At 47.7% G+C, this 17,434-nt stretch overlaps 1 protein-coding gene across 2 annotated transcripts in view; it reads left to right on the top strand.

Moving 5' to 3' along the window:
• BOC (BOC cell adhesion associated, oncogene regulated) overlaps positions 1–17,221 on the top strand; it is a 112,464-nt gene extending 95,243 nt beyond the window's left edge. For both annotated transcript variants that reach the window (XM_069202782.1, XM_069202783.1), the window contains exons 10-19: positions 3,162–3,269; positions 3,979–4,185; positions 6,021–6,202; positions 7,955–8,060; positions 9,655–9,777; positions 11,198–11,416; positions 12,296–12,489; positions 13,105–13,295; positions 15,333–15,511; positions 16,227–17,221. In XM_069202782.1, the coding sequence (XP_069058883.1) occupies positions 3,162–3,269; positions 3,979–4,185; positions 6,021–6,202; positions 7,955–8,060; positions 9,655–9,777; positions 11,198–11,416; positions 12,296–12,489; positions 13,105–13,295; positions 15,333–15,511; positions 16,227–16,408 (1,691 nt within the window). In that variant the 3' untranslated portion in view covers positions 16,409–17,221. The remainder of the gene's footprint in view (positions 1–3,161; positions 3,270–3,978; positions 4,186–6,020; positions 6,203–7,954; positions 8,061–9,654; positions 9,778–11,197; positions 11,417–12,295; positions 12,490–13,104; positions 13,296–15,332; positions 15,512–16,226) is intronic.
• Positions 17,222–17,434: the final 213 nt, after the last annotated feature.

Here is a 17,434-nt window from a genome sequence, read left to right as displayed (position 1 = left end):
CGCAATTAGGTGCTGCCTGGAACAATGCTCTTCCATTTCTCAAACAAAAAACAAGGAAGGAGGGGAAACCATAAGACCTGTACACTAGAAAACACTTCCTCTTTTAAATCTTTATCTTGAAACACACATTTCACCTGTATGTGCACCAGTTTTAAGGGCCTAGAAGTGCTTTTGGGTCTGTGCCCCACGCCTGTCACAAGATAAGTGCTTACACCCCCTGTGAGCCTGATCTTACAGATCTAGATGTTCTGATGGAGATCATCTGATCCTTTATAACAAGTGGTACCCAGGGGCACAACGTGCAGGTGTTTAGGGCTCCATGGGAAACCCCATGAATTACAGTCTTCCATTGCAGAAAGAAGTCTCTGCGGAGCAGCTGCATTCCCAGACATTGGCCAACACACACATGGGCGTGCTTGCATTGCTGACACTCTTCGGTAGTGCCATTGTTGTCTTTTTTTGCTTAAATCTATTGCACCCTACCAAATGCCTTTTTTGGCCTTTATGATAACAGTAGTTCTGTGTACTCGATCCTGATTGAATGCCCTTGCGATGCTACTTGTGGGCAATTCTTATTGAGTCTGGACTCTGAACCGTATATTGTGATCTCACGCGCACAGAAAGACCAAAGTTTTCGAATTAGGAATTATAAGCCGGCTCGTATGCTGGACCCGCATATTTCGGCGAATGCTGCACGATCTGAGTGATGCACCAGCTCAGATTTCTGCTGAAAACCTGCAAAACAAGTGTGCACACTGCACAAGCGAGCTTCTCAAAACCTCACTACGGTCTTACACTGTACAAATGGACATATTCACTTACAACTTGTGCAAGCTTGCGCAAAGAGTATAATCGCCAATACCCTATGTGTACATGCTTGCTTTATACTTATGCACACTCTTGCACTTTTCACAAGCTCCTATACTGTGAAAACAGTGCAGCCCCCTAACGCAGCTCCTGTACTGTGCAAATGGGCACATTCACTTTCACGTTGTGCAAGCTTGCTCACTGCATTCGGCCTAACCGTCAATACCCTGTAGGAGCTCGCCTGCTTTAGAAATGTGCATGTTCTCTACCACCCAGACCCCTAAACCTGCTGATGCACTGTACAGATGCACGCGTTCTCCTGTGTGCGCTGTACAAACTGATACATTAGCTTATGCGTTTTCTGGTTTGATAGCTTGACACGGGTACCTGTCCCTTGCTGTGCCCTCACCCTCCGGAGTCCCTCATCTTCTGTGTTTGATAAGACATAAAGACGCCACAGAGCCCTTTTCCTTGACTGCTTCCCATCCACATAGCTCCCACCCTGAGACACTGCTGCTTTTGTGGTGTTTTCATGAAGACTTGCACACCACCCGTGGTAGAGGAGCCACACTGAAGTAGCCTCAACTGTGCATATGTGATTGCACCCGCACAGAGCCTGTGGTGATGCAGGTGCCCCTTGGGTAGAGTGGCTCAGGGGTGAATGGACATCCCACACCTGTCATGGTCTGGGAGCCTGTGGTGATGCAGGTGCCCCTGGCGTAGAGTGGCTCAGAATGAATGGACATCCCACAGCTGTCATGGTCTGGGAGCCTGTGGTGATGCAGGTGCCCCTGGCGTAGAGTGGCTCAGAATGAATGGACATCCCACAGCTGTCATGGTCTGGGAGCCCGTGGTGATGCAGGTGCCCCTTGGGTAGAGTGGCTCAGAATGAATGGACATCCCACAGCTGTCATGGTCTGGGAGCCTGTGGTGATACAGGTGCCCCTGGAGTAGAGTGGTTCAGGGGTGAATGGACATCCCACAGCTGTCATGGTCTGGGAGCCTGTGGTGATGCAGGTGTCCCTTGGGTAGAGTGGCTCAGAATGAATGGACATCCCACAGCTGTCATGGTCTGGGAGCCAGTGGTGATGCAGGTGCCCCTGGCGTACAGTGCCTCAGAGGTGAATGGACATCCCACAGCTGTCATGGTCTGGGAGCCCGTGGTGATGCAGGTGCCCCTTGGGTAGAGTGGCTCAGAATGAATGGACATCCCACAGCTGTCATGGTCTGGGAGCCTGTGGTGATGCAGGTGCCCCTTGGGTAGAGTGGCTCAGAATGAATGGACATCCCACAGCTGTCATGGTCTGGGAGCTTGTGGTGATGCAGGTGCCCCTGGGGTAGAGTGGCTCAGGGGTGAATGGACATCCCACAGCTGTCATGGTCTGGGAGCCTGTGGTGATGCAGGTGTCCCTTGGGTAGAGTGGCTCAGAATGAATGGACATCCCACAGCTGTCATTGTCTGGGAGCCAGTGGTGATGCAGGTGCCCCTTGGGTAGAGTGGCTCAGAATGAATGGACATCCCACAGCTGTCATGGTCTGGGAGCCTGTGGTGATGCAGGTGCCCCTGGGGTAGAGTGGCTCAGGGGTGAATGGACATCCCACAGCTGTCATGGTCTGGGAGCCTGTGGTGATGCAGGTGTCCCTTGGGTAGAGTGGCTCAGAATGAATGGACATCCCACAGCTGTCATTGTCTGGGAGCCAGTGGTGATGCAGGTGCCCCTTGGGTAGAGTGGCTCAGAATGAATGGACATCCCACAGCTGTCATGGTCTGGGAGCCTGTGGTGATGCAGGTGCCCCTGGGGTAGAGTGGCTCAGGGGTGAATGGACATCCCACAGCTGTCATGGTCTGGGAGCCTGTGGTGATGCAGGTGTCCCTTGGGTAGAGTGGCTCAGAATGAATGGACATCCCACAGCTGTCATTGTCTGGGAGCCAGTGGTGATGCAGGTACCCCTGGCGTACAGTGCCTCAGGAGTGAATGGACATCCCACAGCTGTCATGGTCTGGGAGCCCGTGGTGATGCAGGTGCCCCTTGGGTAGAGTGGCTCAGAATGAATGGACATCCCACAGCTGTCATGGTCTGGGAGCCTGTGGTGATGCAGGTGCCCCTGGGGTAGAGTGGCTCAGGGGTGAATGGACATCCCACAGCTGTCATGGTCTGGAGAAGGCTTTCTGACAGCTCAGTGAGAGACATGAGTGGGTCTCCAGTGTTGGGCAGGTGTGGGCGCGTATGCGGCAGACTGTGTGAGAAGAGGCGGTTAGAGAGTCAGAGCTGGGGAGAGTTGCTGTGGACTTGTTTTGGGCCGGTCTGTCAGTCTCTTGCTTACTGAGGTCTTTCCCTCTTGCTTCTCCACAGGACGCCGCCCCAAGCCAGAGATCATCGCCAGTAAGGAGCAGATTCAGAGGGATGACCCAGGCACCAGCACGCAGAGCGTCAACCAGTCGGACAACAACCGCCTTTCCCGTAAGTGTGTGGAAGATCCCTGGGAAGGAAGTCCTAGAGGGGAGCACCTCAAGGAAGGAATCCCTCAGGCAGAACTTCTGAAAGGCTTGAGGATAGAGTGCGACAAGGGTCTCAGCAAAGGGCCCAAGGGCAGTAGACCTCTGGATCCATGTTAAGAGTACCTAGAGAGACACAGGGTGGAAATGCAACCAAGGGAGACCTCCTTGATGGTTTAACCCCGTAAATACTGCAGCAGAAGACCTGGAGGGTCACTGTGAGGGACTCCACGCAGGGTCCTTTAAGTGCAGATTTTTTCAGAGGTGGCAAGAAAGCTCCCAGAATTCTCCACAGTCTGCAAAATTATACAAAATCCGCCAAGCAGAATACATTTGTGAAAAATCGTTCAACCCAACAATTTTCTTCTACATTGAATTTCTTGTGTTTCACTTGAATTTTTTACCACCACTATGACTCATAGCGCTCTGGCAGTGCCTGAGAATCTTAACATCTGTCAAGGCACTTAAGTGTTAAGCTTTGTTGTTAAATATAACACATTTAATGTGTAGCCAAGTGCTTTACAATTCAATTCATTCATTCATTCATGTATATGTAGTTTGGAGATTTCCCCACTGGTATGTCAGAGTGGGTTTGAGTAGGGAGGCCACGTTGTTGGAGAGTTATCTTCATTGAAATGTATAATATATTTGTCTATTTTCTTTTCTCCCTACAGCTCCGGAGGCTCCTGACCGACCAACAATATCCACAGCCTCGGAGACCTCCGTCTATGTGACGTGGATCCCCCGTGGCAATGGCGGCTTCCCAATCCAGTCCTTCCGGGTGGAGTTCAAGAAACTCAAGCAGGCAGGAGATTGGATGTTGGCCACCTCCGACATCCCCCCGTCTCGTCTCTCCGTTGAGATCCCAGAGCTGGAGAAAGGTATGACCTTCCGCTCACCAAGTTACAAACCAAGACTCGAGTTTCTTTAGAATTATGTTATTTTTCTGCATCCCTCTTCATGTGTCCACCTCTGTACACTCTGAGGACAGGCCCCCGGGCGTCCAGTGAACACTCAGTACCATTCTTGTTGGGTCGCCGTGCAGAAGACTGATCACAATGCTGGCCATTCACCTGTGGATGTTGGTCAAATTTGCACCTGTGCATTGTTTGCAGATTGGCAGTAATTCAATAATTCAGCTCTGGATCTTCTCTACACAAAACTCCACTTGTGTCTCCTGACTTTGATTCTGCCTGCTCTTACCTCTGATCACTAATACGCCTCTGAAATGTTTGTCTCCTTTGTGTTCCCGTCTTTTGGCACCCCTGATCGCCTTCCCTGCATTCTTCCTCTTATGCATATACTCAGTCCTGGCCTTCTCATGGGGATCCTTGAATGCATGAAAGAGCGAGTGTAGATGCTCATCCCCACCACCAGGGATCTGGGTCCCACCTTAGAAGAGGATGGATTCCAGCAGCCTTTGATACCTTTGTATTCCAGACAGCCAATCTCTGTCTTTGATGTTCTTCAGAAAGATAATGTAGAATTTTGCAAAACGTTTTCCATAAAGACTTGAAAATATGTTTTTTGAATTTAAATGCCCTTTGCTTCCAGGTGGATGGGATGTCCAGTGCGGTACTGTAGGCTTTTCAGTACAAGACTCGATAAATTAAGCATGACGCTGGGGAACATTTTTGAGTAGTTTTACCAGACCCCATCGCTATGTAGCGGAATAATGAACAGCGTGGGAATCTGGAAGAGTTTCAGTTTACAAATTTGTTGTTGCTAGTTTTGTTTTCCCTGGTGACGTTCTACTCCTTCAGGATTTTCAGAAAATATTTCTGAGCTTGTTCCTATCAGATATCTTCTTCAACTGTTAAATAACTTGCATTTCCCTATGTATTTTATTTATGAACTTCTGAGTTTGATGAGCAGCTGTCACGTTTGGTTTTATATGGTCACATTGGAAAGTTAACTCCCCCTATTATCGTTTCTCTTTGGTGTCTTTTTTTTAATGTTTTCGTTGTTTCTCTAGTGTAGACCTTCATCGACCCCCCCCACCCCCCCACCCCCCCCAACATTTTCAGTGTGGTAAAACATAGCTATTCCTGCAGGTACCTTGCCCGGTGGATCTCCAGGCTGGCTGATCTATCCTCGAACAGGATTAAAAAAAACTTCAGTTCCTCCCAACTTTGGCTGTTTAATCTGTCTCTCCTGTCTTCTACATGTTTGTGAAGACAGACGGGGAGATGACAGCTATTACATGAAGTTATACTTCTATCGTGTGAATCTGTTATAGATTCACAAGCTGCACATATTCTTGGTATCTAGCGAATGGATTGGAGATATTTCACAAGTTGTTTTTTTTTTTAGAAAATCCAGTTGACATCCATCCTCTTAGCGTGAGGTGTGGATTTTCATGGTGGGTCATAGGTTTAGACCTCTTGTGAAAGTCTGAATACCTGAGTGCAGGAGAAGCCAAACACTGATGTTCTAGTTTCTAGTTGAATTAAATTGAGGTCTACAGTCCTGGTGGCCTGGTTAATGTTTAAATCTGAGAATTTGGCATTGTGGGCTTCGGGTTTATCATAAAGTCATACTGACTGCGCCTATCTGTGCATCCCAAAGTCTTTAATACCTGTCGGCAAGATGCTTTACGAACCACATTACTAGATGAGTGGCTTGGTGCAATACGTGTGAATCTAAACTAGTTCAATGCTGCAAATGTATTGTTCGTGCCCTCTGTAAGTTCTGGTGCTTTAATTTTCCCCACTAGGCACCTCCTATCGCTTTCGTGTCCGAGCGCTAAACATCCTCGGGGAGAGCCAGCCCAGCGCCGCCTCAAGGCCCTATGCGGTGTCTGGCTACAGCAACCGTGTGTATGAGCGGCCTGTGACGGGACCATACATCACCTTCACAGAGGCAGTCAATGAGACCACCATCATGCTAAAGTGGATGGTAAGCGGCAGTTGTGATGTAGGTTAACACTAATCCAGCAGGGGTATTAGCCAGGATACTTACACATTTATTATACAAGGGAATTTGACTTTTTAAGAAGTGTTGTTGACACCTGTAAAGGGATCTCGCTCATCTTGAGATAAATGTTGCTTGTCTATAGGACTGTCCAGATAGACACACGGGTAAATGGGAAAAGTGAATTGAACCGTGCATGGGGTGCATTCGTGGTTTTGATGTTTTATCTTCCTTTGGCCAAAGTGAATGATGTCACCAGCACTGTGATGGATGCTGTGCTCACAGGCGCTTGGTGGGGTTGGAGAGGGTGGTCATTAGTAGTACCAGGTAGAATATGTGGTTTGTTAACCAGGTTATGATGGTTGCTAGTGATAGAACTTTACATTGAAACATCACATACCAGGTGTGTGAATGATAATGAAGCGTGTCCAGATAGTGGACAGTCAGTGGACTGATTAGGTGAGTGAAAACATTGGTGTTCCTAAGCAAGTCGGGCTGGTCTGGGCGAGTAAGTATTTATTTGGTAATGTTCTGCAACTGGATAAATGTTGTACATAGAGGGACTCTGGCAAGTTAGGTGGGTTGAGGCACTGAAGGCTCAGTTAAAAGCATAGAATCTGTTTTGTGGTTTGAGGCATTAAAGGCCTGGGATGTGTTTGGTGCTTTGAGGAATTGAAGGTTTGGAATCTGTGTGCTGGTTTGAGGCACTGAAGGCTCACATAAAGGCATGGACTCTGTTTTGTGGTTTGAAACATTAAAGGCCTGGGATGTGTTTGGTGCTTTGAGGAATTGAAGGTTTGGAATCTGTTTGGTGGTTTGCGGCACTGGAGGCTTGGAATCTGTTTTGGGGGTTTGAGGCATTGAAGGCTAGGGATGTGTCTGGTGGTTTGAGGCATTGGGATGTGTTTGGTGGTTTGAGGTATTGAAGGAGTGGGATGTGTTTGGTGGTTTGAGGTATTGAAGGCTTGGGTGGGATGTTATTGGGGGTTTGAAGCATTGGGATGTGTTTGGTGGTTTGAGGCATTGAAGGATTGGGATGTGTTTGGTGGTTTGAGGTATTGAAGGCTTGGGTGGGATGTTATTGGAGGTTTGAAGCATTGGGATGTGTTTGGTGGTTTGAGGTATTGAAGCATTGGTATGTGTTTGGTGGTTTGATGCATTGAAGGCTGGGGTGTGTTTGGTGGTTTGAGGCATTGGGATGTGTTTGGTGGTTTGAGGTATTGAAGGATTGATATGTGTTTGGTGGTTTGAGGCATTGGGATGTGTTTGGTGGTTTGAGGTATTGAAGGATTGGGATGTGTTTGGTGGTTTGAGGCATTGAAGGACTGGAAGCTGTTTGGTGGTTTGAGGCATTGAAGGACTGGAAGATGTTTGGTGGTTTGAGGCATTGAAGGATTGGAAGCTGTTTGGTGGTTTGTAGGCACTGAAGTTTTGGAACCTGGTGGTCTGAGGCATTGAGGAAATGAGATGAGTTGGTTTGAGGCACTGAAAGATTGTGGTCCGTTAGGGGGGGACCCGTGAAGTTGTCTAGAAGGGCTCGAGAAGAGGAATTGGGGTACTCCGAGTATGACTCAGCAGCAAAAGGTGCAGTGGATCTGGGGGTGGGAATCAGCACAAGGTGGAGTTAGTCTGGTGTGGGTGGATGCGGCATTTGGCGTGGGGGACACAATTGACAACAAAGTACTTAAGGACGCAACTGGACCTTCTTCTAATATCTGTTTTGTTTCCACGTCATAGTACACCCCGTCCAGCAATAACAACACACCTATCCACGGCTTCTACATCTACTACCGACCGACGGACAGCGACAATGACGGCGACTACAAGAAGGACGTGGTGGAAGGTGAGAAGACCACATCCTCAAAGCTGTGCCTTAGAGAGATGCTTGATGTTTAACACTGGTCGTGAGACATAGCGCCCCGAAGCCCATCGATCCAGGTTACAGCAGGCAGCCTCCTCGTAGGGGAGGGCAGGGCCCTTAGTGCTAGCCGAGTCCCATCATAGACAAGGAGAAAAACAAATCCTTGTAAATGGAAATGTCTGAATTCTCTGTAACTATTGGCAATTGTTCTGAGCAACATTCCATTCCACTGACTTTGACTAATTGTGCCATTACTGGTGGGGACCAACCATGTGGAGTTTAGTCTTAGCTCAACCGTTAAAGGAACAGTCAAGCCTGAGCAGTTAAGCTTCATTGCCTCTGAATAGCAACACAATTGCTTATCCCTCAGCCTGCCCAGAATATCTACCAGGGGTCTAAATTGATTTAAATATCTCCTCATCACATTCGGGCTCTCAGAATGAGGGATGTTCGGTGGGATGGGAATGTCCATATGTGGGCCCCAGGGTTCCTGTGCCACAAGGCGCAGGAATAAGGCTTAAGAGAAACTCTGAAATCACTGATTGGGCGCAGGTTGTGGTGCTGTTCAGATCGGACCAGCACCCTAGGGTGACTCTACCTTGTGGCAGCACCAAGGCTGAATTTTGGATGGCGGATTCCTGTTTGTATATTTACTCTAAACAATACATTTAAATGATCTCAGAACAATTACTAGAGGTTCTGGTGGATTCAAGCATGTCTGTCTTGTCTGCTGAGACCCTAGGGCAGGCTGAGGATCTGGTGACAATCTGTTTCACCACAGAGTAGAGTCAGACCCCCTAGGAGAGTCCCGAACCCTAGTGCCAGTCACTCAGGTCTCACTTAGGGAGAACCCTTAGGGCGTAGGGGTGGTTTGTCCTATCACAAGTGCTGAGGAGCCTGTGGCAGTCAGTACCACCATATAAAGCCACGGATACCCTAGGCACAGAAGGGATCTCGCATAGAGAGCCCCAAGACTGTGGCATAGACTATCCCAGTACAGGGAAGGGCCGAGGAGTCAATGCAGTCAGTACCGCAGTGTACAGACACCGATGCAATAGGGACAGTCGGGTCTCACATAGAGAAGGCCTTGGCTTCTAGGGGTAGTATATCCCACTACAGAGAAGGGCTGAGGAGCTAGTGGCAGTCAGTACCACCGTGTACAGGCACTGATGTCCTAGACACAGAAGAGGTCTCACATAGAGAAGGCCTAAGATTGCAGGATAGTGTATCCCAGTACAGGGAAGGGCTGAGGAGTCCGTGCAGTCAGTACCACCATGTACAGGCACTGATGCCCTAGGCACGGGGGGGGGGGGGGGGTCTCACACAGAGAAGGCCTTGGGCTGTAGGGGTAGTCTATCCCACTACAGAGAATGACCCAGCAGCTAATGACAGTCCGTGCCAGCATGTAGAGGCACTGATGCCTTAAGTACAGTCACTCCCACTCGGAGCTCAGCACTGTGGCTATGCGCGTTCCTTGCTGGGCCGCGCCCCTTCATTCCTGCAGTTTTCAGGACTATCCCAAGTTGCACCCAGTGTCACTGACTGACGAGGACGTGTTTTTCATCTCTGCTCCCAGGGGACCGCTACTGGCACTCCATCGCCCACCTGCAGCCTGAGACCTCATACGACATCAAGATGCGATGCTTCAACGAGGGCGGCGAGAGCGAGTTCAGCAACGTCATGATCTGCGAAACCAGAGGTAAGGGGGCGTGCCCAGATCTTCGGGGGAGGAGCCAGCCGGCAGTGCCAGTTATGAATGTAATATGCAAATTATTCTAATATCTTCTGCTGTGGGCATTTCACTATCTCGGCCGTCTCGGGGTCCGTGTTTACTGCAACCTGTATGGATATTTTCTTACCCCCTCTGCACTTTCTGGTCCATTGTGTGATGAATTGCAAAAAGAAGACATGGGCGAATTGTTGAACAATGTCAAACATTAACCCCTAGGTCACAGATCGGGGCCTAAATCCATTGTGTTTTTGCTTGCCAAGCCGTTCCAGCCTGCCCCCCGCCACGTGCAAATCAGGCCTGACCCTGATTTAGACGTGAAACTGTAGGGGAATGAGGTCACAACCCCAGCAGCGAGACCCGGACTTGAAGCTTCAGTGCTGTGACGATTTATCCCCGTCCCCAGATAGTGCCTTTCTACAACATGAGACCCTTCTCAGGCTCAGAAGCTCGACTCTCCACTCACCTGCTAGATTGTCCAGTCACACACTACAAAACTCTTTCTATTTTGTATCCTCTCAGTGTCGTTTCCATAAAGTGCTTAAAAGGCCCTAAAGTTGTTGATAGGAAACTTTCACTGACCTACTTACCTCACCTCCAGGATCCCTCCGCTCCCTATAGCTCCTCTATGTAGCGTCTTGAAACACTCGAAGCGCTGTCCGTTTCATCGCTTTTATGCGGCACATTCCCTTTCTTTTTTTATAACTTCCGGCCACATTTCATTACAACATCACAACCATCCCACATGGGCAGATCGGATATGGACAGAGCCAATGAAATTGCACAGGCATGAAGTACCAAATTATGTGGCAGTGACGCCTAAATTATAGAGCAATAAAAAGCAAAATATGCAGCCAATTTATTCTCTATGTTTTGTGGTTTTAACATAGTGTTGCATAAGGGATCCGAACGCCGTGTAAAATATAAAGGTTTCTTTATACAAAAAACTATATAAATTCACAAGGTCTGAGTGAACATTTAATGACCAACATCCTGATGTTTGCCTTGCATCGAAGCACAGGAACCCCAGTAACATTGTCTCTTCTAACTCCTTCTTTAAGATAGTTTGCATTAAAGATACAAAGTGTCACACAGGAGAGCTCCAGACTGCTTGTGCACAATTCAAATAATAAAAGGTGTGCCTCTTATATTCTACGTATCCTAATTTCTTTAGTGATTTTTGGTTTGTTTGATGTAAAACAGTTGTATACCCTGAAATCTACATGTAATGCAGTGCAGAGTGGATTATGTGGCAAGTTCACTGAAGCCAGATTTTCACTGAAAGCTCTACAACTGCATACTGATGCTTTTTCAGTGACTGAAAGTAGGAAAGCATGCTTGCTTAAAGAACACCACTTAAGATTCTCACTTTTTATTTTTTACTTTGCAGCCCGCAAGTTCTCCGGGCAACCGGGGCGCCTCCCTCCCTCATTGGTCCCTTCCCAGTCGCCACCCGCGAAGGGTGAATCAGGGCCACCCAGCATCGGCGCCAAGGTAGCCCGATCCAGTGACCTGCCATACCTCATCGTAGGTGTTGTGTTGGGCTCCATCGTCTTCATCATCGTGGCCTTCATCCCCTGCTGCCTCTGGAGGGCTTGGTCAAAACAGAGTAAGTGACACTCCAAATATTCTGGGGCAGGAGGGCTGCATGTGTGGGCAGAATGGTGCACAGACTAGGTGCACTGTGGCCCTTAATGTATATGAATCATTGAGGGTCTGGGGGATGCTGTGGTTTGCATTATGTGACCTGCAGAGCTTGAGGGATGTGATTGGTGCATATAGGGACAGAGGAATGCTGTGATTGGTTCATGTGAGGCAGGCAGAATGCTGCAGTGGGTAAAAAGGAATTCACCTTTTGTGGAGCTGATCACAGGAATTATATGATTAGTGACTAAAGCATACTGGGTCTCTTGAATACTCCGATTGGTGTATGTGAAGCCTATTGGACCTGAGCTCAAGGAATGCTGTGATTGGTGGTTTTGCAGCTTTGAACCTATTCAACCTTGACATGATTGGTAGGATGGAAATATACAAAATGTAAACTTGAATGCACTTTGTGACTGATGATTGGTAGCACAGAGAACCATGGGAATGCTCTGAGTGGGGCATGAATGCTGTTAATGGTGGGTTTGATGCATGCAGAGCCCCAGCTTGAGTAATGTAGACAGTGGTGGACGTAAAGTTTTACAGTAGGCAGCTGACTTGAGATAAATGAGCTACACAGAAGTCATCCATTGTGTCACAATGCAGACAGCGCCTGACCCCATATCAGTTTCATCATTTCCACCTGTTGTGCAAGTGTGAATATAGGGTCATTCACTGGCTTGTGATGTGTACCTGTTCACTAACACCTAGGACTTCCTCTGTAACAGACAGTGACTGACTGTGAGATCTGGTATGAAATGAGGTAGATGGCTGCATCATGTTGAGTTCTGATTGGCCGAGAAAAGGGCTTATTTCTTCTAACTACACCTTCTCCGCCCCACAGAGCAAAGTACAGATCTGGCATTCCCCCGGACAGGGCTCCTGACGTCCTCTTGCCAGTACACCATGGTCCCACTTCGAGGGGTCTCTACCGGCCAGGCCAACGGGCTTCCTTATGCCAATGGAAGCTGTCTCCCCGGTGAACTGAGCGGACTGGCTGCAAAGCACAGTGGGTACCACCCCGATGGCACTGTCCAGGTAATGACTGGCACAGGTGTGCCTGCATCTCTCAGTCTGGAAATGTGCTGACTTATGGAACAGGAGATGGGGAGGTGGCTACATAGAAACCCTGTTGAACTATGTGCATAATTAAAACAAAAACAGAGAAACTCAGTCTGGATTGAAACGGACCCGGAAGTGATGAGAGAGGATATGGTGTGTACAAGAATTGAGGACTTTGCAGTTGCAGATTTGAGGGTGTGCAGGCTAGTGGCAGTCCAAGCACAGGATTGGTGGAGCAGTGTTACGGTGCTAGTTATGCTCATGTTGCTCACTGTATGTGACAAGAGGAGGAGCGATTACCAGGCTGAAAATGAATGAGACATTTGCATCTGACCCGGTAAATGTGACTGGGTAAACTAATGCATCAAGAAGGTTTCCAGTTACACTCAGCTTGGGGATTACTCGAAACTGAGTGGGGATTCAAGAAGGAGGGAGCAGAGAAAGTTAGATGAAGTTACACACAGTCTGGGATAGGTCTTGGTTCATTCCTGGGGTGAAGTTCTCAAATTTCTCGACTTGGAGAAGCCGCGATAATTCTTGGTCTTGACTTCTGCTGCACTGTGTCTCACTACTCTTTTTCTTTTATTTCAGCAGTCGGAAGAGGGGCACGCCTTACTACAAGGGATTCTAACTGGGAGCGTTGATCCAAATTCCTTACTGCCGGGAATTTTGACAGAAAATCCAGATCCCAACACGCTACTGCAGGGGGTGCTCGTGAGAGACAATGAGCCCAGCGCGTCACTTCTGGGAAGCCTGATGGCGAGCGACCGCCAAGGGTCAGGGTAAGGATCACAGTTACTTTGTTACTGCGCATGTTGTAGAAGGCACCAGTTCTCCCATACACAACCACCGCTCAACCTGTCAACGACCAGTTATCGCTTTCGTGGAACCTTGTCTGACGGTAATCGAGGATACTTTCTTGCCTTCAAGGGAGAAGCATTGAGCGTTCCCCATGCTAATGATGCTCGTTGTAACACCTTATAAGTAACATTATTGGAAAATGGCATTTTTTGCAGCAACTGCTTCAGCAGCACGAGTTAGTGAATTGCAAGCGTATCGGTATATGTACCGTTTACGCTGCAGCTTCCACAAGAACATGGTGGTGATAGCAACGCATCCTGGCCAAAGGCCATTTCTAACTTCCGCGTAGCCCCAAACTGGCCAGGTTCACACATTTCGTTAAGTGGGGAAGGGGGCATTTCAGTTCTAATCATCTTATAGGGAGCTTTCCATCTTAGGCATTTCCATGTTCTCTCTGCTAGAAATGAGAACAAGGGAGGAAATTGGCAGTTTCCCATTCACCTTCGGAGTACACCACAGTGAGAAATTACTCTAGCGCAGAGCCTCTTCTGCTAAAACCAGAGAGATCCTCGGTTACCACAGCTTCGCGTGTGTGCACATGGGGAGTTTTGTAACTCTGAAATAAAAGTTCAAAGCACCGCCTGGGTCTGTAAAATAAAAGACAGAGGAGTATGACTTTTATTTCGAAGTTTAATTAATCCACAGTAATTATGTGGGATTTATGTCTGAGCTGAAAATGATCCATTCTACGTTTTAATGTGAAATATTAAAGCACACAAACGTATGTTGGTTATGGAGAATGACGCCTGTTAGTTGAGTTCCAGATCCCCTCACCCCCCCCAATAATCTTAAACACACCATCAATACATCTTTACGTCAGTGTTAAAAAAAAAAAAAAAAAGCCACTCCTTGCCTAGGAAGTGTAGTAGATACAATCTTTCTGTATTCATCAGTTGGAGTTTCAGCTGAGAAACACTTATTGCAGAAACTAAATATGTTCAGTACCATTCATTTTTTTAATTTACCAGAATTCTCATTAAAAACTGCCTTCCATATCTATACCTTATTTACAAACAGGATATGACCTCAGCAGGACAGCAGCTGCACTGTTGTAATCTGTTACAGAAACAGAGGTGTACATTTCAGAGTGCACTTTCTTTTACGCTACAAAAATAAGAAAATGCTTTGCATTTTTGCTGCCACAGTTAACAAATTACAACCCAGATTTCTCTTGACGTCACTTCCTGTTTCCAGTCTGATGGCTGTTCACAAAATGTCAGAAAATGTTAGACGTACATTGCCTCGCGGCGCTATTGCAATGGTTTGTCCTTGTGGAAGTTTTTATATACTAGTGCTGGCTCAGCAAGGAAGATGGAGCCCGGTTGCTGCTTGGTGTGCTCATGAGTGCTCCACAGCTGCCATACATTTGTAAAACAGAAGTCCTTGCTCAAAGTTGATGGGGTGGACTCTCAATACCAATTCTCATACGTCCAACGTCTTCGCTTCGTAGGTCCGGCCGTGAGGTGGCGGTTGGCAGAGTGACATGATGTGGCGACCAGATGAGTTAGTTCAGTCATTGATATTTTTTTAGGTCAGCTTAAAAAAGTACTGCTGAGCTGGGTAATGGGATCTCCTGAAGCTAAGTTCTAACCCTCTTATTGGCATTATTTTTGGGCACTGTCTAAAAGAGGCAGATAGTGAAGTTACCAGCTCTGGGATCACTTTTATTGGGGTGGGAAGCAATTACTGCTAGAGGTTGCTCCCTGAGTCTACTTCGATCATAATGAGTGGTTTAAGGGACAAATTGGTAACCCAGTGGTTGAGCACGTCCATTTGACCATGTGGCTTCATGCGGTGTGGTCTCGGCGGGCAGTTGTGATCTTTTTGCTTTTAAGAATCTACCATCTTGTTGATTTGTAGACCAGGCCGTCATGAGACCTGTGTTTTTCACCACTGACTGCTGTGTCGATTATTTTCCAATGTCGGTGAACTCATCTTTCCTTCTGCCTTCTCCTCAGATCCACTCTACAGAGGTCCCAGGAAAGCTGCTATTTGCCTGACTGCCCTGATGACTCTGCCCAAGAGCTGCTTCAGTCTCATGAGAGCCACCTCCTGCAACAGCCGTGTCGACATGAACCGCAGCGCGGGGAGGCAACCCAACTCGCCAACCCAGGTGTCGGCGAATTTGTTCAACAAGGTGAGTACAGGCTGGTGTCCTCTTTCGAGTGAAGATCTCACCATACAGGGAACAGTAATGGTTACATATTGACTGTAGACTGTCCTCCCAGTGCTGTGGCGATGCAAGGCAGCGGTAAGATGCCCGCCTGGTCCATTCACTGGAGAGAAGTGGGGGTGGGCGCTTCGATGCATGTTCGTGTGCATTGATTGTGGACCAAGTTGGAAGCGCACTTCTTGCTGGTGGGAGGGAGAATGGTGGATGATCTGATCCTACAGAATGTCAGAAACCACTTCAAAGTCTCCCACGTTTTCCTTTCAAAAGTTCTTTGTCGACTTTAACCCTTGGTACATGCATTCAGGCCCAGGATCAGGTTCTGGGTTCCTCTCCTCTGCATCGCTCCCTTTCCTGGTGTATCTCCCAATGAGCTGCTCTGCTCCCGGGTTGCTTAGTCTGGCCAGGTGCCTGCTTTGAGCTTTGTTGGCCTTGCTTCCTCCTACTGATTATGGTTGGGATATGACAGAAGGAGCAGGTCTCACTCAAAACTTCAAATTTAAAGGCGTGCCCCATTTTGTGACTGCGTCTAGGGTTATGGCTGTCCATTACACGCTGATATCTGACCTGCCCGTCTCCTTTGACTGCTTGCGTTAGCCCTTCTCTGATAAACGAAGACATCTGAAACAAGTTGCCTTCTCGCATTGCTAATGTTGGCTTTCTTCGCACATGTCCCCAATAGGTGTTGTCTTCTGCATTGACCTGCCACCAGTAGAAGAGGTTGAGAGACCAAACTCCATCCGAAGCAATGAGGATGAACTTTGTCCAAGCACAGTAGCCATCACCTGCGTGGATCAAGACCCAGGACCAAGACTCTCCAGCAATCCCACAATGCACTGCTCTCCAGAGCTCCCCACAAGTTAAGGTTCAGCCCCAGAGACGCCGCCCAGAGACTTTTTATGTAAAATAAGAAAACTCAGAGAAAATATGTATTTATTTTTGTATTACAGCAATATTTATATATTTATGAACTTGTAAATAAATGTACATGTGCCTATTACACAGCCCTAGCATATGGAATCCGAGCATCACTCCCTTCCCTTCTTCCGGTCTGACCAAACCCAGTGCTTCAGCTGCATGTGTTGTCGCAGGAAGTGATGTCGTCGTACCCACAGCCAGCAGAGAACCAGCATCCTTTTACGTGTATACTTTGCAGCAGGAAGTGAGATCATGAGATGACGGTGCAAGTGAAAGACGACCCCCAATCAGCATTCGTGACAACAGGAAGTGAGGTCGTGACGTGTACACCGGGCTGAGTGGGTGAAATTCCTGACTAAGCTTTTCACAAGAAGTGATGTCATCATATGGACCCACCTGCTAAAGACAACGTTCTTAGAATTTGTTTTACGGCAACAGACTACCCCCCATGCAGCAGGAATTCTACACTTAGCTGAAGGACGGGATTTCGGCATCTTTGGTCCTCAAATACCAATTCTCACCCATGATAATAAAGATGTGCACTACATGTGTGTTTTTGCTGAAAGTGAAGCACTGGCCATTTTCTGTCACATTAAAGACTAAAAGGACAAGCTCAGAAGGAAGTGATGTCAAATAATATAATAGGAAGTGACGTGAAAGCACCTGAAAACATTAAAAATGTTCAGTCTCATCGTCTGTAGCAATATAATATTTGTAAAAGAGCCAACTCTTACATTTCTAAATAAATACTTAGTATTATTTGTGTTTTTTATGATTGTGTTTTTCATACATTAGCAATGGCGTCATCTTGCGGATCATTACAAGCAGAGGGCACAGGAGGCGGGGGGGTTACACACTCTCTTACACCACCCTCAGGAGTGCTTTGCATGCCACAGACATCCCCCCCCCCAGGGGCATACATTCCAGCCTGTGAACCCGTAGGCATGCTTGGCTTCATATCTCTGGATGTAA

The sequence above is a fragment of the Pleurodeles waltl genome, chromosome 8, assembly GCF_031143425.1.
Source record: "Pleurodeles waltl isolate 20211129_DDA chromosome 8, aPleWal1.hap1.20221129, whole genome shotgun sequence".
Classification (NCBI taxonomy): Eukaryota; Metazoa; Chordata; class Amphibia; order Caudata; family Salamandridae; genus Pleurodeles; species Pleurodeles waltl.
Note: the sequence above shows the minus strand (reverse complement) of the source record. Positions and strands in the feature narration are given on the sequence as shown.